This window comes from Equus przewalskii, chromosome 12 (assembly GCF_037783145.1).
Source record: "Equus przewalskii isolate Varuska chromosome 12, EquPr2, whole genome shotgun sequence".
NCBI classification, from domain to species: Eukaryota; Metazoa; Chordata; class Mammalia; order Perissodactyla; family Equidae; genus Equus; species Equus przewalskii.
Window position 1 is genome coordinate 39269278 of NC_091842.1, and position 25684 is coordinate 39294961.

Sequence of the window (25684 nt, forward strand, 5' to 3'; positions counted from 1 at the left end):
GTGGGGTAAGAGGCCAGGTGGGCACCTTCTTTACCCCACAGCCTGTCTTCTTTCAGATTTGGGTCCACCTTCGTGGTTCTTCTGCCCCTTATGTTTAGGAAAAGATGGAAATATCTGAGCACTTGACAGCGGTTTTCAGAGTGTGGAGGCAGTGCCTGAGATTCCAGGTCCCCCTTCCACTCATGAAACGTTCACCTTATAGGACCGACCAGCTCCCTTCTGGATTTGGAGAACATTAATCCTTAAACTCGCAGTGCCTTGAAAGAAGAAGAGGGCTTCTCCGGCCTCAGCCACCTTCTCCACAGCCTTTCTGAAGTCCTCTCATTTGTTTTTCTGGACTTTTCAGGGCTGCAGACCACACGATTGGGAAACCACTTGGAAGACCGAGTCAACAAGTTTTTGCGGCGACAGAATCATCCCGAAGCCGGGGAGGTCTTTGTCAGAGTCGTAGCCAGCTCAGACAAGACTGTGGAGGTCAAGCCCGGGATGAAGTCACGGTTTGTGTGCAGACATTGTGCTGCTTTCTAAAACCTTGTCCCAGTCACCACCCCCTAGGTGAACAAAAGCCTCGCTTTCTGGCAAGGCTTGAGAGTTTGCGTACTTTAAAGGCTTTTCAGCAGTTAACCTGTAGCCAGTCCTCTCGGTATCCCAGATTCATCAGGGGAGGTCAGATTCCCAACCGAGTAGAAGAGTGGCACAAAGAATGGGATCACAGCTCCGGGGTGCCCAGGCCAGTGGGCAGAGCTCTGGGCCAGTAGTCAGAAGAGGTGAGCAGGCCTTCAGCTCCGCTGCTCGGAGCTGGTTTAGAGCGGCAGGTCTCGTTTGTGAAGCACCTTGTAGACAATGACATGTGCAAACATCAGGCTCTTTTATTTCAGGTTTGTGGATTCTGGGGAAATGTCTGAATCTTTCCCGTATCGAACAAAAGCCCTCTTTGCTTTTGAGGAAATTGACGGAGTGGACGTGTGCTTCTTCGGGATGCACGTGCAAGAGTATGGCTCTGACTGCCCCCCTCCAAACACAAGGTAGGCCACCGTCTTCTTTGGGGGGGTGTCACTCAGTGTGCTGTGCTACAGCGGACCAAGGCACTGTCTTAGAGAACCTGTGTGCTTTAGAGCTGGGTTTAAATACAATCAGGCACTCTTAACTAACCAAACGAGTTAGTTTAGTTTTCCACTAAGCCAATGGGAAGTGAAGGGTTTTGAAGACTATTAGGCGTGTTTTGTGTTGTGAATATACGTGGGCCCTGGTCCTGATCTTGCTATTGTCCACGTCTTACCTGGACCGGCAAACCTACAGAGAATGGGGCGGGGACTGCTCCACAGGCCCAGGCATTCTTTGATGCACCTATGAGAATGAAGTACCACTGCCAAGAGTTATTTCATGCTCAGTCAAGAATCTAGGTGAGGGGCTGGCACCGTGGCCGAGTGGTTGGGTTCGTGCCTTCTGCTTCAGCGGCCCAGGGTTTCACCGGTTCGGATCCTGGGTACAGACATGGCCGACTCAATTAGGCCATGCTAAGGTGGCATCCCACATGCCACAACTGAAAGGACTCACAACTAAAATATAGAACTATGTACTGGGAGGACTTGGGGAGAAAAAGCGGAAGAAACAAAAAAGATTGGCAACGGTTGTTAGCTCAAGTGTCAATCTTTAGGGAAAAAAAAAAAGAATCTAGGTGAGAGGAAATTGGAAGAGGCTTTCCTTAGTTTGCTCTGTCTTTCTGTGGTTCTCCATGGTGAGGGATGCTGTCGCTTCTTGGTGCAGCAGTCAGGTTGAACTCCATTTTGTTGATTGGTAGTGACAGTTGGTGGTGGCAGTTTTCTCGTGTCCTGTTTGTGGCCACTGTAAAGGCCATCAAAAGAAAATTTATTTCTGCAGCTTTTTTTGGATGCTAGTTTTTGGTTTTGAATTTGGGGATATCTTGAACTTTCAGTAAATTCCTCCTTCCCTCCCCCAGGCGTGTGTATATATCTTACCTGGACAGTATTCATTTCTTCCGGCCCCGATGCCTCCGGACAGCTGTTTACCATGAGATCCTTATTGGATATTTAGAATATGTGAAGAAATTGGGGTGAGTTTCATTCAGAGTATTCATAACTAGTAAAATCCATTTTTAATTTTCATGGTATATTCGTTTTGTGAAACAAGTATTTTTTAAAGTTTTGTGTTTTTATTTGAACGTCCTTGGATGGATTCAGAAGTCTCCAGAGCTCTCCTTTCTGGGTGCTCTTGGGCTGCACCTACCGGGGCTCCTCAGCACGATGCCCGTACTTGCCTGCCTTTTGCCTTCTCTTCATTCTTTTTCCTTTCTAGTCTTTTTTTTTTTTTAGCTTTATTGAAGCATATTTTATAGATCATGAAATTGACTTCTTTCAGGTGTACACTTCAGTGATTTTTAGTAACTGTACCGGGTGGTGCAGCCATCACCATACATCAGTTTTGGTGTATTGGCATCCCCTCAGTAAGACCCCTGTGCCCATTTACAGTGAATCCCTGTTCCACCCCTGTCCCAACAACCACTAATCTACTTCCTGTCTCCATAAATTTGTCTTTTCTGGGTGTTTCATATAAATGGAATCCTACAAAATGTGGTCTCTTGCGTCTGACTCCTTTCTCTATCTTTGTTTTGTGTTTTAGATCTGTCTGTCACATTCCTTTCCCAAATTTGAAAAAGTAAAAGAGGTATTTGATTGAAGTGTCTTGAACAGAATGAATGAGATTTATTTTGACTTTAACCCCTTAGAGAGAAATACTCAGCTGCCTTTCCAATGCACAGAGGAAGTAGATGGGAGATTGAGTGCCTCCCTGCGTATAAGCCATTCGAGGCACCTGAGGGGGCGCCATCTTTCCAGGCTCCCTCCTGTGCTTACAGGTTCCCTTGCAGCTTCGGCCCCTGCCCGATGTGCACACCCCTGAGAGGGAAGTACCAGCTCTCAGGGCTACGTTCCAAGCGCACATTTGCACTCTGGAGAAATTCAGCTAACCCACGCCCCCCTCACCCAGTACTCTGGTTTGGAACCTCTCTAAGCCTTTTACACATTCTCCTGCAAGCACTGTAGTATTTTCTTTGTAGTTATTTCCATCCTTGCTTTGGTCCCTGTTCCTCAGCTGTTACTCCTTGAAGGTGGGGATGATTTCACTCACCACTTTGGTCTGAAGTGTGTGTGTGTATGTCCTGCAGATATGTAACGGGACACATCTGGGCCTGTCCCCCAAGTGAAGGAGATGACTACATTTTCCATTGCCACCCTCCTGATCAAAAAATCCCGAAACCGAAGCGCCTGCAGGAGTGGTACAAAAAGATGCTGGATAAGGCATTTGCAGAGCGGATCATTCATGATTACAAGGTACCCGGTGCTGGAGGAGGGCATGTGGTAGCTTTGTCGCCACTGATTCAGGTAGCTCCATGTGTCTTCCTCTCACGCTCACATCATACGTGTTAGAGTTATATTCACTTATGAGGATTAGAAAGCAAAAAATTAAAAGCAGAAAATAAAAATGTAGAAGCATCTTATCTGTAGTTTATCCAGATTTTTGTTGGTGGTCTGAAAGCAGTGCCGTCGTCGTACCTGTTGAAATCGGCTGACCTCGGCCAACTGTGCACCATGGGAACATGCAGCACTGAGGCCTCTCCGGCATTGTGGCCCCGGCGCCACCCCTCATCTCACTGCTCTGCTTTGTTCTCTTTCCAGGATATTTTCAAACAAGCAACTGAAGACAGGCTCACCAGTGCCAAGGAACTACCCTATTTTGAGGGTGACTTCTGGCCCAATGTATTGGAGGAGAGCATTAAGGAGCTGGAACAAGAAGAAGAGGAGAGGAAGAAGGAAGAGAGCACTGCGGCCAGTGAGACCACAGAGGTAAAGCCCCACCACCACCCTGTGACCAGCCCTCGCTGGAGAGCCTGGGGCCCCAGCTGTGTGCACTCAAGGCTACGTCCCGGCAGGCTGGGGAGTGAACGTGTGCTGTTGGGTTCACAGGACATGGCCTTCTTTGTCTCTGGCAATATTTTCATACATAACCTCATCTTGTCACTGTCCACTGCAGGTCAAGACTGGGGCCTGGGGGCACAATCCACACTGGGTGCTGAGGGTTCAGAGATGTGGGCCCTGGAGACACCTTACCTAGTAGAAGGTGGACAAGAGGTGTTTGCCTTGGCATCTCTGGGCAGGGCTGAGACACAGAAAGCTGAGAGAGGAGGGCATCCTGCCACGGAGCCCAAAACAGACGGAGACGGGTGCGTCAAGGTCAGGAACCAATCAGCTGATTTAAAATTACTTTAGGAGGAGGCCCTTGGTTGCTAGGCCTTGTTCATCTGTTGTTTCAAACGAACCCCACCCCTGCAGCTCTTCATATGACATCTGTGCGTTTGGGCACTCACCGTGTTTACTATGTCCCTGCTGTTCACATCCTAAGCAGTGTAGTTGAGAACTAAACAAAACTCATCCCTGCCCTCAAGGAGCGTATGTTCTAGTAGGAGAGACAAGAAAAATGAATACATGTGTGGTATACTCTGAGATAGTGCTGGGAGCCATGAAGAAAAGGAAGCAGAGCGAAGAAGATGGATGCAGGGCCGTCTGAGAGGTCCTGTCTAGGGAGGTGGCATCTGAGCAGACTGACCTGGTGAAAGGGAACCTGGAAGATCCAGGAGAAGGACCTTCCAGCAGTGGGAGGAGAAATGTAAGAGTCCAAGCTGGGAGCAGGTGTGCTGGATTCAGGATGTCCAAGTAAGAGATGATGGTAGTTTATATTTGGTTAGTAGCTGTAGAGGCAGTGAAAAGTGTATAGTGTATTTTGAGAATAGCAACCCCAGAGCTCAGGGCAGATCCTTCTGTCGTGTGAAGAAAATCCTCAACCAAGGCGGCCTGCTCTTTCTGGGGCCTGAGCCGCTGAGTCAGTGTTGCTGCCCCCACAGGGGAGACGGGGAGGAATCTGGGAGAGCGTATTTGGGGGAAGAGGTCAAGAACCAGCTGCTGGCATATGAATGTTGAGATGCCTGTTTCTATGCAAGAGGAGCTGTGTAGGCCTGGGGCCCTCAGAGGAGTACCTGAGGGGCTGTGTGCTCAGTGCCAGGGTACTGGAATGTTGAGTGTCTGCACCACTGTGTGCCAGGCAGCGTGCACTTGAGAGTGCATCCTTTTGCAAGATAGCATCCTAGCCCTACCAGGACGGAGAAAGCATAGACAAGGATGTGACAAGTATTCGTGACACAGGTGGGTCCCAAGAAGAGTTTGAGGGCTGTCGCTTTCTGACTTCCATTTGCTGGGGTCTCCCTGGAGGCCTGGAGGATCCATTTTCCACACTCAGGAGCCGTGGGTGGTTTACGGCTTGAGAAGGTCCTCGAGGGGATTCGGGAGGACCTCGGGGAATCTTTGAAGGGGAGCTGGGTTTCAGTGTTCCCAGGGGGGAGAGACCAGAGCTGGTTTGTGAACCCCGAGGTCCCTCTGTGTCTGCCACTGCCGAACACCTTAGTGATGGGAGGTGACCTGAGTCAGAACTGCACGTCCAGGGCTTGTGGAGGGCGTGGGCAGATCGCGGCAGAGAGGCGACTGGACCCAAGTTGGAGTGCAGCCCCTACTCCTGTGGAGAGGAAGCGACTTGGTGAGGGGAACGCAGGCCCCGGCTGTGTGCCCATCTGAGGAGGAATGCCTGCCTCTGGGGCTTTCTGGAAGATAGAAACAGATGCGGGCTCAGGCCTAAGCCGACCTTTGCTGTACCGTGGACTTGCGTGTGATAGAGCAGGATGCTGAGTTGGAGGATAGAGGCTCTGTTCCGTGTATCCAATTCATAGAGGCAGCGGGCAGGTCCTCTCCTTCTCCAGGGACACCCCAGTACCTCACGGCTCAGTTATGGACAGACAGCACTTGGGATGGAATACTGCTTTTCCTTTAAAAACATCCTTCAGGGGCCAGCCCCGTGGCCGAGTGGTTAAGTTTGTACTTCACTTCCGTGGCCCAGGGTTTTGCAGGTTGAGATCCTGGGTGCTCGTCAAGCCATGCTGAGACAGCATCCCACATGCCACAACTAGAGGGACCCACAACTAAAAATACACAACTACGTACCATGGGGCTTTGGGGAGAGAAAGGAAAAATTTTAAAAATCTTTAAAAAAAAAAATTTCCTCAGTGGAAGGGAAGTGGAGAAATACTCGGAATAGTGTTGATTGGAGAAGAAACAGGCTGCACTAGTTATGTGAGTAATCTCAACTTTGTGAAGAAAAATCGCATACACAAAGCAAATGTGCATAGTGCAATTCCACAAAGAAGAAACCAAATGCTTTATCATTTGAGTATATTTTCTAAATTTCGTGCAGTAGATTTATTTCTTTTATAAAATATAGACTATTTTTTAGAACAATTCAAAGCTTTATAGAACACTTGAGCAAATGGTACAGAGTTTGCTCCATCACATCTTGCATTAGTGTGCTAAATTCATTACAATCGATGAACCACCATTGGTACATTTTTATTAACCACAATCCGAAATTCAGAGTCCGTAGTCTTTACAGTGTCCTTTTCTCCTCTGGGCCCACGCTACATCCACTTGTCAGGGCTCCTCGGGCTCCTCCTGGCTATTTCTAAGACTTTCCCTAGTGGAGGGGGTGCAGCCTGCCTTCCCCCGGAGTGAGCTCCTTGAAGCCTAATTGACTAAGAGCCTGAGTTCTTCCCGGAGTAGGAGTGTTTTAAGTGACAAGCGGGACCCTCTTAGGCCTAAGCCAGTTGAAGTGCTAATGTGGGGTTCAGGCCTGCGAGGGCCTGGGGGATGGGAACTGGGTGGGGAGATGTCCTCCCCATGCAGTGCCTTCCCTACTGGCACGTTTCCTGTGTCGGCCACTGAGCACACAGGATGTGGCACGGAGCTGCAAGTGTCCAGTAGAATAAGGGGGAACAATGAAAAATGGCTGCCACTCCCTTATTTGTTAGATTCCAAACTAGCATCTTGGGTATGTTCTTCCTTGAGAGATAACATGATAGATGGCTGGCTTGGCACTGGCAGCACTTGGCTTTAGGTTTCTGTGTCACCTCGGTTCCGGTTGGGTCCTGGCTGGTACAGGCCTTGCTTCTGTCTTCCTCACCTTTCCCTCAGCGGTTCCCTCTGAAGGTGGCAGTGTATTTACAGCCCGTGTGCAAGCAGGGCTCCGCCTGCCAGGCTTCTGCCTTAGGCTGGACTTCCTGGAGCCCCCATGGCCTGGGATTAGGACATCCTAGCTCAGTGCCAGGCGTGGGAGAGGAGGCTAGGCTTGTCTGACAACTTTGTGTGTTGTTGCAGGGCAGCCAGGGTGATAGCAAGAATGCCAAGAAGAAGAACAACAAGAAAACAAACAAGAATAAAAGCAGCATCAGCCGAGCCAACAAGAAGAAGCCCAGCATGCCCAACGTGTCCAACGACTTGTCCCAGAAGCTCTATGCCACCATGGAGAAGCACAAAGAGGTAGAGATACAGGGCAGACGGGGGCGGGTCCTCAGGTCCCCAGCGTTTATGCCCCCCGGGGCCTCGAGGTGAAGGAAGAGGAGCTGCTGAGAAGCTGCAGCTGGCTAAGAGGAGGGAGAAGGTGTAGTGATGCCCTGTCGGGGGCTCCTCGGGTTGTGTGGGAGGACCAGCCTCTAGAAGGGAGTGCTAGCCAGTTGGGTAACACCACTCAGTGTGTCGCCAACTCAGTTCAACCCCAGGGAGCCAGGCACTCGACACACACCCGGGACAGCAGGTGTTGGCCTTGGCCACGGTCTCAATTCTGCAGGCTGTGGTAGCGCTGGGGCTGATGCCGCCAATCTTCCCCTGCAGGTCTTCTTTGTGATCCATCTCCACGCCGGGCCTGTCATCAACACGCTGCCCCCCATCGTCGACCCTGACCCCCTGCTCAGCTGCGACCTCATGGATGGGCGCGATGCCTTCCTCACCCTCGCCAGAGACAAGCACTGGGAGTTCTCCTCCTTGCGCCGGTCCAAGTGGTCCACGCTATGCATGCTGGTGGAGCTGCACACCCAGGGCCAAGACCGCTTCGTCTACACCTGCAATGAGTGCAAGCACCACGTGGAGACCCGCTGGCACTGCACCGTGTGCGAGGTAGGCTGGCACTTCCCACGTCCCTGCCTGTGGGAGTGTCTGTATGCTGACCTCCCGGGTCTAGGCTTACCTCGGCCACTCGCCAGCTGTCTCCAGTCTGTGTATTTGCATCTCAGGCTGAACTGTTAGGCGGTTGGCATTGTGGGGGGCGCAACCAAATGAGAAAAGCTTACCTATCCTCTGGTCCTCAGGGAGCTGGTTATGAGACTGGTGGTGCGAGTTCACAGCTGGGAGAATCCAGCTTGACGTTGGCTGCGCTTCTGTGTGTGCCACCCCAGGCTCAGCACCGGACACCCAGGGTGGGAAGTCAGTCTCCCTTCATGGAGCCTGGTCCGGTCCTGACCAAACTGAGCATTCCAGTGGGGCCATCAACTTGTGTCCAGGATGCACTCGGTGCCTTGGCGGCCATGGGGGCTGGGCTTCCAGGGAGGCAGTGTTTGCACTGACTTTTCCAGGACAAGGAGGCGATCACAAGGCACTTCATTTTATTCTCTGTGTTTTCTCAACACTGGCTCTGTGCCGGGCACATGCACAGGCCTCAAGGTGCCAGGGGAGGAGCACAGAGGGAGCAAGGGGGGCCAGCAGCACTCTCAGTGCACCAGGATTGTGGCAGGTTTCCTCTTCTCGGGCCCCAAGTGCCAGCCTTGCTGACAGGTTAGGAAAGCTCTATGCCATTGTCAGGCTGGATTCCTTTGGTCCTGGTGGACCCCGTGGTTGCATCACACTAGCTGTCCTCTGCAGAGGCCTTGGCCCGTGTGAAGGGTTGTGGGCTGTCCCTTGCACAGACAGGTACCTCGTATGGGGTGAGTCAGGCTGTTGTGGGCCTTCCGCCTCCCCACTGCAGATGGTCACAGACTCGACCCTCTCGCCCAGTCCTCGCACTGCCAGTTTCAGCATCTGGGACAGGCCCCATAGTCACCAGTCCCATGGGACCAGCTCTGTGATCTCTGGGGGCAGGGCAGGGCCTCCGTGACACACTCGTCTTTATTCACTGCTTTCTCTAACCTCCTTTTGTTCTCTCTATAACTTCCTGCCTGTTGGGATTCTCCTCTCTTCTATGGAAAGGGTAATCAGTCGTGGCCACAGGGCTCCATTCTCCAGATCTAGCACTTCATTGTCTTGGTCTCCAAGTGCAAGCAGCTTTTAGAAACCTGGGGGCAGGCTTTGGTCTCTGTGGTTTGAGCCAAGCGCCTTCTTCCTGGTGAAGGCCTCAGCCCCATCCGCCTCTGGGCCGCCCTGCAGAGCTCTGGAGGATGCGCCGGGGGCACCCCACAGCAGCTGGGTGGGAGAGTAGAGGGCCCATCTCCAGAAAGGCAGGTCTGTGGGCCTTCTGCACCCTTAGGTGCTGCTTGGGAAGAAATGGGCACAGCTTCAGCCATTCCTTCACTGTCATGCTTCCCAGGCTAGGTAGGGGAGTGGGACACAGCAAGTCTGAATGCCATACCTGGAAGGCAGAGGAAGAAAGGAACGGGGGACCAGTGTCCACCAGCACACTTGAGAGCGTGGGGTGGAGACGGAGCCCCACTGTGTGCGTGCTTGAGTCTGCACCTGCACGCAGTGTGAGCAAGTCAAGAAGGGGTGGAGGGGCCCCCAGAAGATGGTGGGTGAGGGTGAACAGATGGATCTGGTGGTCTGTGGAGCCTTCTGAGCTGCAGAGAGTTCCCAAGAGTGAAGATTCCGGGGGCCGGATGTGTTTGATGTCTGTTAGCCTCTCCCAGGGCGCAGACTCAGCCCCGGGGGCAGCCGGGGTATCTAGTCATACTGGGCCATGTGCTGACACTGGCTTGTCCCCTCTCTTTGTCTATAGGACTATGACCTTTGCATCAACTGCTACAACACGAAGAGCCACACCCACAAGATGGTGAAGTGGGGACTGGGCCTGGACGATGAGGGCAGCAGCCAGGGCGAGCCGCAGTCTAAGAGCCCCCAGGAGTCACGGCGCCTGAGCATCCAGCGCTGCATCCAGTCCCTGGTGCACGCCTGCCAGTGCCGCAATGCCAACTGCTCGCTGCCATCCTGCCAGAAGATGAAGCGGGTCGTGCAGCACACCAAGGGCTGCAAGCGCAAGACCAACGGGGGCTGCCCGGTGTGCAAGCAGCTCATTGCCCTCTGCTGCTACCATGCCAAACACTGCCAAGAAAACAAATGCCCCGTGCCCTTCTGCCTCAACATCAAACACAAGCTCCGCCAGCAGCAGATCCAGCACCGCCTGCAGCAAGCCCAGCTCATGCGCCGGCGGATGGCCACCATGAACACCCGCAATGTGCCTCAGCAGAGTCTGCCTTCCCCTACCTCAGCACCGCCCGGGACCCCCACGCAACAGCCCAGCACGCCGCAGACGCCGCAGCCCCCTGCCCAGCCCCAGCCTTCGCCTGTGAGCATGTCACCAGCCAGCTTCCCCAGTGTGGCCCGGACTCAGCCCCCCACCACGGTGTCCACTGGGAAGCCCACCAACCAGGTACCGGCACCACCACCCCCTGCCCAGCCCCCACCTGCGGCGGTAGAAGCGGCCCGGCAGATTGAGCGCGAGGCCCAGCAGCAGCAGCACCTATACCGGGTGAACATCAACAACGGCATGCCCCCAGGACGCACAGGCATGGTGACCCCTGTGAGCCAGATGGCCCCTGTGGGCCTGAATGTGCCCCGACCCAACCAGGTTAGTGGGCCCGTCATGCCCAACCTGCCGCCAGGGCAGTGGCAGCAGGCGCCCATCCCCCAACAGCAGCCAATGCCAGGCATGCCCAGGCCCGTGATACCCATGCAGGCCCAGCCGGCTGTGGCTGGTCCACGGATGTCCAATGTGCCGCCACCTCGGAGCATCTCGCCCGGCGCCCTGCAGGACCTGCTGCGGACTCTGAAGTCACCCAGCTCCCCGCAGCAGCAGCAGCAGGTGCTTAACATCCTCAAGTCAAATCCTCAGCTGATGGCAGCTTTCATCAAGCAGCGCACAGCCAAGTACGTGGCCAGTCAGCCTGGTCTGCAGCCCCAGCCTGGCCTCCAGGCCCAGCCTGGCCTGCAGCCCCAGCCCGGCCTGCACCAGCAGCCTGGCCTGCAGAACCTGAACGCCATGCAAGCCAGCGGGCCACGGCCTGGCGTGCCTCCACAGCAGCAGGCAATGGGAGGCCTGAACCCCCAGGGCCAGGCCCTAAACATCATGAACCCGGGGCACAACCCCAGCATGGCAAGTATGAACCCACAGTACAGAGAGATGCTGCGGAGGCAGCTGCTACAGCAGCAGCAACAACAGCAGCAGCAGCAACAGCAGCAACAGCAGCAGGGTAGCGCTGGCATGGCCGGGGGCATAGCAGGGCACGGCCAATTCCAGCAGCCTCAAGGACCCGGAGGCTACCCCCCTGCCATGCAGCAGCAGCGGATGCAGCAGCACCTCCCCATCCAGGGCAGCTCCATGGGCCAGATGGCAGCTCAAATGGGACAGCTGGGCCAGATAGGGCAGCCTGGGCTGGGTGCAGACAGCACCCCCAACATCCAGCAGGCCCTGCAGCAGCGGATTCTGCAGCAGCAGCAGATGAAACAACAGATCGGGTCCCCGGGTCAGCCGAACCCCATGAGCCCCCAGCAGCACATGCTCTCAGGACAGCCACAGGCCTCGCACCTCCCTGGCCAGCAGATGGCCACGTCCCTTAGTAGCCAGGTGCGGTCTCCGGCCCCTGTCCAGTCTCCGCGGCCCCAGTCCCAGCCTCCACATTCCAGCCCGTCGCCGCGGATACAGCCCCAGCCTTCGCCACACCACGTCTCGCCCCAGACTGGTTCCCCCCACCCAGGACTCGCAGTCACCATGGCCAGCTCCATAGATCAGGGACACTTGGGGAACCCCGAACAGAGTGCAATGCTCCCACAGCTGAACACCCCCAACAGGAATGCGTTGTCCAGTGAGCTGTCCCTGGTCGGCGACACCACAGGAGACACCCTAGAAAAGTTTGTGGAGGGTTTGTAGCATTGTGAGAGCATCACCTTTTTTCCCTTTCATGTACTTGGACCTTTTGTACTGAAATCCAGGCATCTAGGCTCTTTTTATTCCTAGATGGAACTGCTACTTCCAAGCCATGGAAGGGTAGATTGATGTTTAAAGAAACAATACAAAGAATATATTTTTTTGTTAAAAACCAGTTGATTTAAATATCTGGTCTCTCTCTCTCTCTTTTTGTTTTTTTTGTTTTTGTTTTTGTTTTTTTGTTTTGGGGGGAGGGGGGTTTTGTTTGGGTTCCTTTTGTCGTCATTGCTGGTGACTCATGCCTTTTTTTAATGGGAAAAACAAGTTCATTATATTCATATTTTTTATTTGTATTTTCAAGACTTTAAACATTTATGTTTAAAAGTGAGAAGAAAAATAATATTCAGAAACTGATTCCTGAAATAATGCAAGCTTATAATGTATCCCGATAACCCTGACGTTGCGGGAAGATTTTTTCTATAGTGAACTCTGTGGGCGTTCTCCAAGTATTACCCCTGGACGATAGGAATTGGCTCCTGCGTGCACACACGTACACACCCACACACACATCTATCTATACATACTGGCTTAAGCCAAACTCTTGTCTTGCAGATGTAGAAATTGTTGCTTTGTTTCTCTGATAAAACTGGTTTTAGACAAAAAATAGGGATGATCACTCTCTTAGACCATGCTAATGTTAATAGAGAAGAAGCATTCTTTTCTTTCTTCTATGTGAAACTTGAAATGAGGAAAAGCAATTCTAGTGTAAATCATGCAAGCGCTATAATTACTATAAATAAGAAAATTCAAGAAGATTCAATCACTGTATAGAATGGTAAAGTACCAACTCATTTCTTATATCATATTGTTAAATAAACTGTGTGCAACAGACAAAAAGGGTGGTCCTTCTTGAATTCATGTACATGGTATTAACACTTAGTGTTCGGGGTTTTTTTGTTATGAAAATGCTGTTTTCAACATTGTATTTGGACTATGCATGTGTTTTTTCCCCATTGTATATAAAGTACCGCTTAAAATTGATATAAATTACTGAAGTTTTTAACATGTATTCTGTTCTTTAAGATCCCTGTAAGAATGTTGAAGGTTTTTATTTATTTATATATATTTTTGGAGTCTGTTCTTTGTAAGACATGATTCTGGTTGTTTGCTCGTAGAGGAGAGGCGGGGGCCGTGGTCCTGGTGGCCATGGGTGGGGTCAGCTGGGCTCAGCTGAGGCATGGAAGACTGCCGAGCAGTCAGCTCAGTGATGGCTACACACATTCGATGCTCACTGGGGAGCTTCACCCACAGAGTTAGGGACACAGATGGGTCTGAAACAGCTCTTTGCCTCCTGCTCACCTCCCCCATCTTAGCCGACCCTGTTCCCACATACAAGTCCCAGGACTGATGCACAGGGCGCTCCAGGGACTGCAGTTGGATCCTGCCCCCCCAAAATCGTGGATTCAGTACGGGAGGATGCTGCCATGCAGTGTGTCCTGCCGTGGCCGCTGACACTGGGCTGGGCAGTTGGAGCTCGGGCCCTTCATCTCCACCCTCTAGAAAACAGAAGTGCTGCCCTGGAGGCTGCTGAGCGGAGGCACCTGGAGCTCTGGCCTCCAGCCCTCCTGTGGTGGAAAGAGGCATCCAGCTTCGAGGGACACTTGCACTGGACCACGTGGTCCCACCCCTCTGTCTGGGTCCAGTTTGAGGGGCCCTTACTAAGCGGGTGGCACCTGAGTTCCTGAATACTGTGCAAATCCCATCTGAAGGGAGGACCCCCACTGGGAGAGCTGGAGTTAGTCCTCTCCACTGCATGCCCCCAACCAGACGGCAGCCCAGGTCAGGGGTGTGGTGTTCAATTTACAAATCATGGCCCAAGCAGCTTCCATTATTTTCAAAATACTTGATTTTGGAATCTAAATTTGAGGAAACTTTCTAAGATGCTAGTTTTAACACAGAGCTTCGAGTCTTGAGTTTTAATGTAGATTAAGCCAGGTAAGAAGGAGACCACTGTCTGGCACCACCAACCCCTTTGTCCACCCAATCCAGAAAGGGAAAGCAAGGCCACAGCCCTCCAGTGTCCATCTGGCCATCCTTGCTCAGTCTGCTCGCTTCTCGCATCCTTGACACTCTTCTGAAACAATTCCACCAAATAGGAAGGCCCTAAGCCTGTGTTCAGACAAGAAGGGGTGAGCCGTCTGGGCCCTGGAGGAGCAACTCCCGGCCAACCCACGGGATGTGCAGCCCTTTAACGTGGTCAGTGGAGGCATCCTTTTCAGGTCGTCCTGGAATCCAAAACTTTGGTACCGACACATCCTCCTGGAGTCCACGTCCCATGCAATCTAGATGCCAAAGGATGCAGCCAAGGGTGTGGTCCGTGAATGCTAACCCTGTGCTTGGTGTAAGGAAATTCTGTAAGAGAGCTGGAAAGCCCCAATGCTATGTCTCATGCTGTAAACTTAAGAGGAGAAGAAAAAAGTCCTATATTTGTGATCAAAAAGAGGAAACTTGAAATGTGCTGGTGTTTATAATAAAAGCTGGTAAAATTGCCTGGTTCAAAGATGGTTCCAGTTGGCTAATGACCCTTAGAAATAGCTTAGCAGCCGATCACAAGATTGAAGGGACCCAGTTGTTCGTCTAGTGCATGTGTTTATGTTTTTGGGAATCTAGCATGTTAAAAACAGGAATAGAATGCAACCTCTGGATAAGACAAGGTGGAGAGACTTCTGCTTCTAAGATCTCTGGTGGGAGACAGGTAACTTTCTTCTTCTGATTGCTATAAGATGGAAGTGAGGATTTCATTTGAGCCAAAACGTGCTTTTAGCACTGCATGGGCAAATAAGCTACTCCGAAAAAGGAAAGTGACCTTTCATGAGGAGTTGAGTGTAGGTTGGTAACCATTGTGCCACCAGGAAGTGCTTCAACCAAGGACAGTGCCAGGAAGTAAACGCTACAGTCATGCCACCTTAGCAGGTAGATGCACAAGAGCAGGTAGGAATGGGGACAAGGTCCACCTGGGATCGTAAAGCCATATCGCCCCTTCCCAGGATGTCCCATGTTCATTCCACTGCATTGCTGGAGTGTAATATGGTGCAAAGTCAAGAGTAAGGAAGCAGGTCAGTTACAAGATACTAAATTTAAGTGAACGTGGCTCCCAGGCTAACAGAGACAAGCCTGGGGAGCTTTGATGAGTAGGTGAGAGGGCAGACGATGCTTCCCACGTGCTCGCACCTTTCTGTAGAGGATTTCATAGGACCGATGGACTGATAGCACTGTGAAATTACTTCACTAAACTGAAAAACACCAAGGGCGCTGACAGCTTAGAAGACCTTGATGAAGGAAGCGGCGCAGATGCTGAGGGGGATTAGGAAGAGACTGCGGAGTGAGAGTTCAGGTCCCAGGAAGCAGGGGCTTGAGGCATCTGTGAGGTCGAGGGATCAAGAATTAGTACCAACCTTGTGGCAGTAACTGGGCACCAGGGCCTCAGCCTCAGCCTGAGCAAGCTCCCTAGACTCTGCTTTCCTGTCTGAATAGAAAATAATTCTTCTTGGTAACAAGTGCCATTTAAATGAAGTATTAACTCCTTTGCCCTGGCCACAAGGTAGGAGGCGGTGACTTGCCTGAGTTCAGCAGCAGCAGGGAGCAGATGTGGGCCACCCAGCCCTGAGCCACACTCTACACCTCAAGCTCCCCTCCCAGGGAAGGACATCTGGACACAGGTTTGGGGCCCACAGGAGAGGGAGGGTGGTTTCATGAGCTGCTGCACAGGCAGTGGCAGGGGTCTACTGATGGAGGGAGAGTCGGGAGAAGCTCGCGTCATGGCCGTGCTCCCAAAGCCAGGAGATGCAGAGAAAGGGGCAGGAAGTGAGATAGGCCGGGGGCCACGCGGGAGGCATTCAGAGTTAACAGGTGTTCAGCAGCCAGAACTGGTGTCACCAGTGAAAGCTAGACCACTGCAGGCAGGAGCACAGAGGACTGAGCGTCACAGGAGGCCGATTCTCATTGTTCCCAACCCTCTAGAGACACTCGAGTTTCCTGGGTGGGGAGAAGGGGTCCTCGTGTGGGGAGAGGGCAGCAAGTGTCAGAAATGGCCGGAAAGATGTGAGTGAGCACCAAGCCAAGGCCCCTTTCCCTCCAGGACAGGCAACTTCAGGAATCCTTCCCCCCTCGACACATCCCTGCTGCTTCTAGTTGACGTTAAAATAAGTAGGCTTTCTTGAAGCACCGAGTGTGTTCACTCAGCAAATGTTTGTTGAGTGGATCCTAGGCACTGAGATCCAGCCCTCGGAGAACTCAATTGATAGAGACAAACTACTCCCGGAGAAAGGTGCTAAATGGTGCTAGGGCTCCTAGCCAGGGCGCTGAACCCAGTTGGTTCTGGAAATGAGGAAGATGTCTCTTCAGGTCCTTGCACAGTGCTCCGCAGTTTAGGAAGCATACGTGCTTCTTGACACTGTGTGTATTCCTCAGGACAGCATTTCTCCAGCTCTGATATGCACGTGGACTATCTGGGGTCTTGCTAAAATCCTGATTCAGTGGGTTTGGGGAGCCAGGCAGGGGACTGAGTTTCCAAGTTTCTAACAAGCTCCCAGGTGAGGCTGCTGCTGCTGGCCCTCATACACTTTGAGTCGCAAGGTTATCAGGGACCAAGAACAAACTATCTTGACTTTGAAACTGCTTTAGTCTTAATGTTCCCCAGCCACATGGGTGTAGGGAAAAGGGGTTTGGTCAAGTGGCTCTTTGGCCTCACAGAATTCGTTCTGAGCTGGAAGCTTCTGTCACCTTTTGTCCTCATGGGCCTCCTGCCTTCCTCAAATCCCTGAATAAGAATGTGGCAGGACCACTGGCAGCGTGAGGTCCTCTGGATGGGACAGGAGTCAAGCAAGACCCAAGCTGCAAACAGCCACTGTGGGCTTAAAACCCTGAGTTACCTGGAAAGAACGTCCCCGCTGTTTTGTTTGCCCCCAAGGGACAAAGAGGTGCATCCTGACTGTGAAGTACATTTGTAAAAAATGCAGATTGTGAGGAAAATAAAAAAGGGAGTCATGTCGTGCTTGTTTTTCCCAAGAAGTAGGATGGGCGCCTCGCTCCCCAGCCGGCCTCTCAGACCACAGAAAACACACTCTTGCACGTTCTTCGGCACCCTATGGAGTAAGTGTCGGCTCAGTCCCCTCCTTCCTGTTTCCTGAACTGCAGGCTCCGCACCCATCACCCAGAGGGGAACTGGTGATGCTGATGGACCACGGCCCCCTCTGCCCTGTGCCTGGGGGGCGTTGCCACCTTCAGGGGAAATACCCAATGGTCTGCATTTCCACCCTGCCCTCCGATATCCCATTGGACCAGAGGATCCTGACGAAAGGGAACCTCTTTACACCTGAGGAGCCGCAGTCAGTCTTGGGCAGGGGAACTCTGTGAAAGCCACCCACCTGCTGGGGTCTGACCCCAGGTGCTGCTCAGGATACCACCTGGGCAGGGGCTCTGTCTGGAGTAGAGGTCCATGGCGCCCAGACAAAGGGCCAGTCCTTGAGGGAGGCGGGACCTCACCAGCATGGAGCAGGCCTTTGAGGGATGGGGCCCTGCAGCCACCAGGAAGCCATGCTGAGCAGAGAAGGGGCCTGCTAGCAGGCAAAGCCTCCCCAGGCAGCCTCTCCGCTCCCCACAGGCGTCAGATAAGAATGGTGGCTCCAGGAATCACAGGGCCTTCGGCATGGCCAGAACACACACATGCACTTGCATGCAAGCACGCATAGACCAGAGTTGCTTTTTCACCCTGTAGCATCTCTCAGACCAAACTAATTTTCATTTATCTTCTTTCTCATAAGCAACAGACGTGGTAGACTTAAGATGTGGTGGGCATTCTTTATTCCATTGCCTCAAATGGCATCATCCACAGCTGGAAAAAAAAGTGTGATCTGAGCTCTTTGCCAGGACGGAAGGCCTCTTTCAAAATGCCCTCGAGGTTAGTTCACCCAGTGGTATCCCATAGGAGAAATTTCCAGGAAGAAATGCAGGGGGAGAGGTTGCCTCCTCCTCCACTCTGCCTTCCCCAGAGCCAGAACCTCTCAGAGGAGGCCCCTGCAGGGATCTTTTGTGGTTGTCCAGACTCAGCTCTGTTTTACATTTATCATGCTGGATGGGGAGGCTGGGAACCCACTAAGATGGCCCCTCCTGCCCCCCCTGCAGGGAGCAGAGACGGTGTTCACAGTGGAAGGGCCTGTGAGGAGAAGGGGTTGCTAAGGGCTGCCCAGCCATGGGGTGGCCAGGGAGCCCCCTGGAGGGCACCAGACTGACTGCTGATGCTGTGGGATGAAAAGAAAGGCTTTGCGTCCATTCAGCTCTACAATGTGGGAGTCTGTGGAATCAACTTGTGAGATTCCCAGTGTCCTTAATTGGTGAATTAAAAGTGGCCACTGGCAGGGGCTGATCCCATGATGTAGTGGTTAAGTTTTACACACTCCACTTTGGCAGCCGGGGTTCACAGGTTTGGATCCTGGGCATGGACCCACACCACTTGTCAGCCATACTGTGGCGGTGACCCACATATAAAGTGGAGGAAGACTGGCAGCAGATGTTAGCTCAGGGCCAGTCTTCCTCAGCAGAAAAAAAAAAAGGCCACTGGCAAAGCAGAATGAGCCATTTGGAGAAAAAGCCTCAGAGTCATCAAGTAAAAGTGGAAAAGTTCTAGTTGGCTGGCCCGGTGTTGCAGCGGTTAAGTTCACACGTTCTGCTTCAGTGGCCCGGGGTTCACCGGTTCAGATCCTGGGTGCGGACATGGCATCACTTGGCAAGCCATGCTGTAGCAGGCATCCCACATATAAAGTAGAGGAAGATGGGCACGGGTGTTAGCTCAGGGCCAGTCTTCCTCAGCAAAAAGAGGAGGATTGGCGGCAGATGTTAGCTCAGGGCTAATCTTCCTCAAAAAACAAAAAAAGGGGGCCAGCCCCGTGGTTAAGTTCGTGCACTCTGCGTCGGCGGCCTAGGGTTTCGCTGGTTCGAATCCTGGGTGTGGACATGGTACCGCTCATCAAGCCATGCTGAGGGAGCATCCCACATACCACAACTAGAAGGACCCACAACTGAAAATACACAACTATGTACCGGGGGGCTTTGGGGAGAAAAAGGAAAAATAAAATCTTTAAAAAACAAAAAATGTTCTAGTAAGTTCCAGGCCAGGTCCTGCTAAGTGGCTACAGCTGCCTCCATGAAGGGCCACAGGTCTTGCTTCTGGCCAAAACTCACCATCGGCACATGTGTACGTGGGGTCAGAGCCCGGGTTCCTGCCATATCTAGTTGTGCTGCCTCGGACAGGTCTCTGAAGTTGGCAGAGGACTGGCATTCATCAAACAGAATGAGATAGTTGTCAAGCGAATCAGCAAAATATGAGGTTTCTGAGTTCCAATCCATGCTGGGTTGGTGTCAAAGTCCTCCAAAGGGTGAAAAAGACATTAGCGAATGCAGAAAACCCTGTGCAGGTGCCACCAGGCCATTAGTTATTTCTCTGAATTTGAACGTTTGATGCATTGGAAACCCAGGGAGAGTTACTGCCTCTGAAGCTGCAGCTGCCCTTCTCCCAGAGAGGGTCTGCACAGGTCTGCGTCTGCCAGGGGAAGTCCTTGCTCCAAGGCCTGAACACTAAGACAGCTACAGAAGAGATTTCAGACAACACCCAGTGTCTGCAGGACCGTCTGGGATTTTCTCTCCTTGCCACCCCCATTTTTTAGCTTTAAAAATAAGCTGCCTTACAAGAGGGTCCATTAAGTGGGGGAAAATATCCCATCATCCCTGGGACCTTTCCATGCCAAGAAGTATCCTTCAGCCACAAGCCTTTCCTCCTCTGGGAACTCCCAGGACGTTGCCTGATGAGGGGAGAAGTTCACCCAGAAATTGGTGCCTTGAACAAAGAAATGAAGAAAAAGGGAGGCAGTTGAAATTGGTTTTTCTTTGCAGTGGGCATTTTTTTAAAAAACAGTGGTAGGGGCTGCCTCAGTGGCATTGGGGTTAAGCTCGGCGCACTCTGTTCCAGTGGCCTGGGTTTGCAGGTTTGGATTCTGGCATGGACCTACACCACTTGTCAGCCATGCTGCGGTGGTGATCCACATATAAAGTGGAAGAAGATTGGCACAGATGTTAGTTCAGGGCTAATTTTCCTCAGCAAAAAATAAATTAAAAATTTAAAAAACTGTGGTAATATATACAGAACATAAAATTTACCATCTTAATTATTTTTGTGTACAGTTCAGTGGCATTAAATACATTAATATTGTTGTGCGCCCATCACCACCGCCCTCTCCAGAACTTTATTCATCTTGCAGAACTGAAACTCTGTCCCCAGTAAACACTAATACCCCATTACCCCCCCACCAGCCCCTGGCAACCACCCTTCTACTTTCTGTCTCTATGAGCGTGATGACTCTAGGTACCTCATATAAGTGGAATCATGCAGTATTTGTCTTTTTGTGACTGTCTTATTTCACTGATCACAATGACCTCAAGGTTTGTCCATGTTGTAGCAAGAGTCAGAATTTGCTTCCTTTCCAAGTCTGAGTAATACTCCACTGTAGGTATATAACACATTTCGTCTACCCATTCATCCATTGATGGACACTTGGGTTGCGTCTACCTTCTGGCTGTTGTGAATAAGGCAGGAAGTATTTTTCAGAGCCCTCACCTCACCTCAGGGGAAGGCAGTTGAGGAGGATGATTATAATTTTTTACGACTTCTGTTTGAAATATTGTTGAGTTTTGATGTGTTGTTTTGTTTTCTCAGATTTAAGGAAATCTTTTCTCTTATGCTAACTATGACTTACAGCAATTAGTGAAATTATACCTTTATGAGCAAAATTGAAACATTTATCTTTTTCTCCCTACCTGATCCCTCCAGAATTTGGAAACTCTTTGTGAGTATGGTTATTTTGTGGCAATATAGTTATTTGCATAAGTTCAATAAGAATTTGGTCTCCTTATAACAGGACACATTGGTTATCTTACCAAGGCTTTGACTGGAATGTCATATTTGAGAGAAACATACAGGCTCAGATATGACAACACAGCTTTTCAGGAACAAAGATTGGACTTTCTGGAACTAAAGCCACTTGGAAATATGGGCCTGGTACCTTGTTTACAGAGATTCTGGCAATCTTACCCGGTAAGTAAGGAAGCTTGCTTGTCTGGCAGGTGCAAGGAACCTCAGAATATTTGGGGGGAACTCAAGGAGAGAGAAATCCACCCAAATCTGTAGGTACTACAGGGAAAATCTGACGGCAAGTCCTTGGCTTGGCTTTTCTGGCCTCGAGAGGCCTTCACAGTTCAATCTGAGATTCCTCATAAAAGAATTCCAGCAAAGCAGATTTAAAAGAGCCTGTATAATCAATTACTATTCTTGCTGCACTTATGTAAATAATTGGCAGACCAGTTAATCTTAATTTGGCTATCTTTTATAAAAATGAGGGTGATTTTAGAGAGAAAAAATTGTTTCAGTAGAAGGTATAGTACACATTCATGGATATTAGACTCTAGCTCTTCTCTTCTGCAAGATTCATCTGTTACTAATCATAATGTTTCCTTGTGGCCATCCATCTCTGATACCTGGGAGTTCCCTGGCCACAAGCAAACCTTTTCCTTCAACACTACTGCCCAAATACTAACTAGATTTGCCTTGTCACAGGTGGATCATAAACAGCAAGTTCCAAAGGTAAAGTCCCCAACTTATCGATACACACAGGATGGACTATATCAAATTTGGGACGAATATATTTGGCTCACTCCTACTAGTGATCAACTCAGTAAAAGGCCACTCTATGTTGGGAACAAACCAATCACACCTGTAATACATGGCCTAATAGCACCCGACCTATGGGGAAAATTCCCTGTCATATGTGTTCTCATATCATAACCTTAAAAAATACTGATTGGTTTGGGACTGACTGGGATAGACGGCCCAGCACGCGTTGGTTAGCCCCTAATGGCACTCGGTGGCTATGTGGCTCCAACTTATGGCCTTGGCTGCCACCTGGATGGATTGGACGATGCACTCTAGGCTTCGTCTGGATGCAAGGTAGAACTACGTTTACTGTAGTTACTCCTCCTGCTAACCTACCCAACCTGCAACAGCGCTGGACCCGCTCTGTCTTCCACTGGTATGATCATCTTTCCTCAATTTTCCTTCCCCAATTAGGAATCCAAAGTGTCATCTTTCACATGGAAGTCCTAAACAAATTTACTATGAAGGCATTAAATGATACACAACATAGTCTTTCGCTGCTCGATTTAAAAGTATCCCAAATGCGTAAGGCAGTCCTCCAAAACCGAATGGCACTGGATGTCTTGACAGTAGCACAGCGGGGCACCTGTGCCATTATAAAAACTGGATGTTGTGTCTATATTCCTGACTACCATCAAAATATCTCCAGCTTCCTATCTGATATTTGCCACCAAATTAAGTCCATGTCTGACCCTGCCCTATCTCTAAATGACTGGTTGAACTCCTGGTCAGGACCAGGTTTCTGGACTGCTATCAAAACCTATTCATTGGGTTAATCATACTGCTTGTATTTCTTATTATAATTTGTTGTCTGTTTCGTTGTTTGTCTTCTGCATGTCAACAAAGTTTCACCTCCTGGACCACCTCTCGTCAAATGATTCTCTCATCTCCAGAGGCTCTGGATGCCTTGTCAGCCTTGGACTCCACGGGCCCAGTCTTCCGGTCCGCTGAACCTCCTACCTTTACCTATGGCCCCATTTAGGGACAGCGCTACGACTTTGTACAGCCGGAAGTAGTTACAGAAGACTGACTATCGTCCATGTCCCCAAAAGATTTCAGGGCCAAATGGGTTCAGGGGGGGTTTATGATGTGGATTAAGGCTGCCCCAGCTAGAGAAGCCCAAGGTGACCTGGCCTACATGCCAAACTATATGACCCGGTGGATTTTTTTTATGGTATGAATTAGGGCTGCCCCAGGGAGAGAAGCCCAGGGCATCCTCACCTACATGCCGATCTATATGGCCAGATTCGTATCTAAAAGTTATATGACCGCACAATAACCAGACTCCATCTGCACTGAAATCATTTAATGACTTTTTACATCATTTCTTTTTCCAGTAAAAATAAGTCACGTACCCATGCCTTATAAAATTAGCACTAACCCTCAACTCAGGGCAGCAGCAGGAGCTCTGACTGACCATGGGTCCTGTCCCCATGCTACTCCACACTATTCTCTAAATAAAAGAGCACCACTGCCAGATCTTGAAGTCCAAGAAATCTTTCTTTCGACTCCTCGGCTCACCGACCCCGCATCACAGTGACTTCTGGAGAAGGAATGGGCAGCCTCGTAGTGGCCACTGTAGTGGTCAGGAGACCCAGGGGGGTCTCCGCCTCCCCTCCCCTCCTCTGCTTCTCTCTCTCCTCTCCCCAACCAGCTCTCTGCCAGTCTCCCACAGTTCAACTCAGGTACATCTGCTTCTAATCATTTTTCCCTTCTTCCAATTTCCTTATCTGCATAGACGCTGAAATCTGCCCATGTTCCTCTCAAGACTTCTCTTGGATCCCTGGGCACCTTAAAAAGCCCCTGTTCCCCGGGCTGCCAGAGGACCCAGTATCGCAAAGATCTGTGACTGAGGGAATGTCTCTAAAGGCCACAGGCCAAGAGAGGATGGAAGGCCCTGGGAGGTGTGTCTGGAGCCTGGATCCTGCCTGTCTGGGCAGAGGCCCCCCATCTTTAACTGAAGCCTAGGTTCCCTCTTGCCTTTGCCAAGTACCACTTCACTTCCTAAAGTCAAAGAGCTCTGCATACTAGAGCTATTGCCTCATAGACCAACGGGGCAGCTCTTACAAAAGAGCTGGTTTCCTGTGTGAAGTGAACAACAAATGAAATATGAGGCTGAGACCCCTCAATTCCCCCCCGGAGTAGCTGCAGGGACATCCTAGGAACAGCTCTGCCTGTGATGGGCTTGGTGTGTCTGGAGTGTGGTGAGGGAGGCAGGCAGGGCTCAGGTAACGCAGGGCCTGGGGGCCAAGGCAGAAGAGGTTTGGAACTGATTATGATGCGGGGTCGGTGAGCCGAGGAGTCGAAAGAAAGATTTCTTGGACTTTCAAGACCTGGCAGTAGTGCTCTTCTTATTTAGAGAATAGTGTGGAATAGCATGGGGACAGGTCCCATGGGCAGTGAGAGCTCCTGCTGCTGCTGCATGGGGACAGGACCCATGGGCAGTCAGAGCTCCTGCTGCTGCCCTGAGTTGAGGGTTAGGGCTAATTTTATAAGGCATGGGTACGTGACTTATTTTTTACTGGAAAAAGAAAAGACGATGTAAAAAGTCATTAAATGATTTCAGTGCAGATGGAGTCTGGTTATTGTGCGGTCATATAACTTTTAGATACGAATCTGGCCATATAGATCGGCATGTAGGTGAGGATGCCCTGGGCTTCTCTCCCTGGGGCAGCCCTAATTCATACCATAAAAAAAATCCACCGGGGGGTTGGCCCCGTGGCCGAGTGGTTAAGTTCGCGCTCTCCATGCAGGCGGCCCAGTGTTTTGTTGGTTCGAATCCTGGGCGCAGACATGGTACTACTCATCAAACCACGCTGAGGCAGTGTCCCACATGCCACAACTAAAAGGACCCACAACAAAGAATATACAACTATGTACTGGGGGGCTTTGGGGAGAAAGAGGAAAAAATAAAATCTAAAAAAAAAAAAAAAAATCCACCGGGTCATACAGTTTGGCATGTAGGCCAGGTCACCTTGGGCTTCTCTAGCTGGGGCAGCCTTAATCCACATCAATTCTAAGTGTGCAGGGAAACCACTGGAGGACCCTGTATGATCTGGCTGCGTAGAGAGAACACTGGGCCAGTCAGGAGGCTGAGAGGTGAGAGAACTCTTCCATCCAAATCTGCCCACCTCTGTTCCCCTTCTTAATTGCTTAAGCCTGGAACTTGGGGGTCATCCTGACAGCTTGCATGTGGAAGCTTCCCTGGCACGCCCCCTCCCAGCGCCCCAACCATGTCCAGGTCCCAAGGGGAACACTCTCCTGGCTCCTGTACTTTGCAGCTCCTGTCCCAGTCTCGAGTAACTTTTTCGTCCAATTATTGGATCGTGGCAGCAGTGTACCTCAAAATCACCCGGGGAGCGGCCTGGGCCTCACTTCAGGAGGTGCCGGAGAATCTGCATTTTCCGCGGTTTGGAACACTCTGTGAGAAAGGGAGTTGACGTCTGAATCCCACTATGCTCTTTATCTCCAGCGGGGCGAGGGAACTGGAATGAATGAATAAGCCCAGTGTCTTAGGTGGGGTTGGCTCCTGAGTTCACATTTTGGCGTAGAGTCAAGCCTGAAATTCTCCCTTTCAGTCCTTTTAGTCCTTGGTTGGAAGAAACTGACTTCCAGCGGCTTGGACTGGCGGCCCGGGACTTACAAAGCCCCAGAGCTGTTAACTGCTTCTGCCCGGGCACCGCCCTTTCACACCCTCAGGTTGGGCCCGAACATCTGTCCCATTTTAGGGATGCACAAACTGAGTTGCAGGCAGCCGGCGAGTGCTTTGAGCGCACGGCCCGTCGCCCTTGACAACACGACACAAGGTCAAGGAGGCCCCGTCCCCAGGACCGACTGTCTCAGCGCGGGCCGGCGGCGCCCGCGCTACGGAGGCCCCCGGCCACCCGCTGGCTCAGGCAGCGGACC

General features: G+C 51.2%; 1 protein-coding gene and 1 long non-coding RNA gene across 4 annotated transcripts in view; one reads left to right on the forward strand and one right to left on the reverse strand.

The window, feature by feature from the left end:
• The window catches only part of CREBBP (CREB binding protein), a 131028-nt gene extending 117947 nt beyond the window's left edge, over positions 1–13081 (forward strand). For both annotated transcript variants that reach the window (XM_070568614.1, XM_070568615.1), the window contains 8 exons: positions 347–497; positions 879–1025; positions 1961–2074; positions 3185–3350; positions 3696–3863; positions 7272–7433; positions 7785–8066; positions 9874–13081. In XM_070568614.1, coding sequence (XP_070424715.1) covers positions 347–497; positions 879–1025; positions 1961–2074; positions 3185–3350; positions 3696–3863; positions 7272–7433; positions 7785–8066; positions 9874–12021 — 3338 coding nt within the window. In that variant the 3' untranslated portion in view covers positions 12022–13081. The remainder of the gene's footprint in view (positions 1–346; positions 498–878; positions 1026–1960; positions 2075–3184; positions 3351–3695; positions 3864–7271; positions 7434–7784; positions 8067–9873) is intronic.
• An 825-nt stretch (positions 13082–13906) lies between these two features.
• On the reverse strand, positions 13907–25684 carry LOC139074922 (uncharacterized). 2 transcript variants are annotated; one of them, XR_011524922.1, is made up of 4 exons: positions 25120–25587; positions 19258–19442; positions 17788–17911; positions 13907–15439 (listed from the first exon to the last, which is right to left on the reverse strand). It is a non-coding gene; the product is annotated as an uncharacterized lncRNA (long non-coding RNA). The 2 variants fall into 2 exon arrangements; XR_011524923.1 differs by lacking the exon at positions 17788–17911 and having other exon boundaries at positions 13910–15439; positions 25120–25684.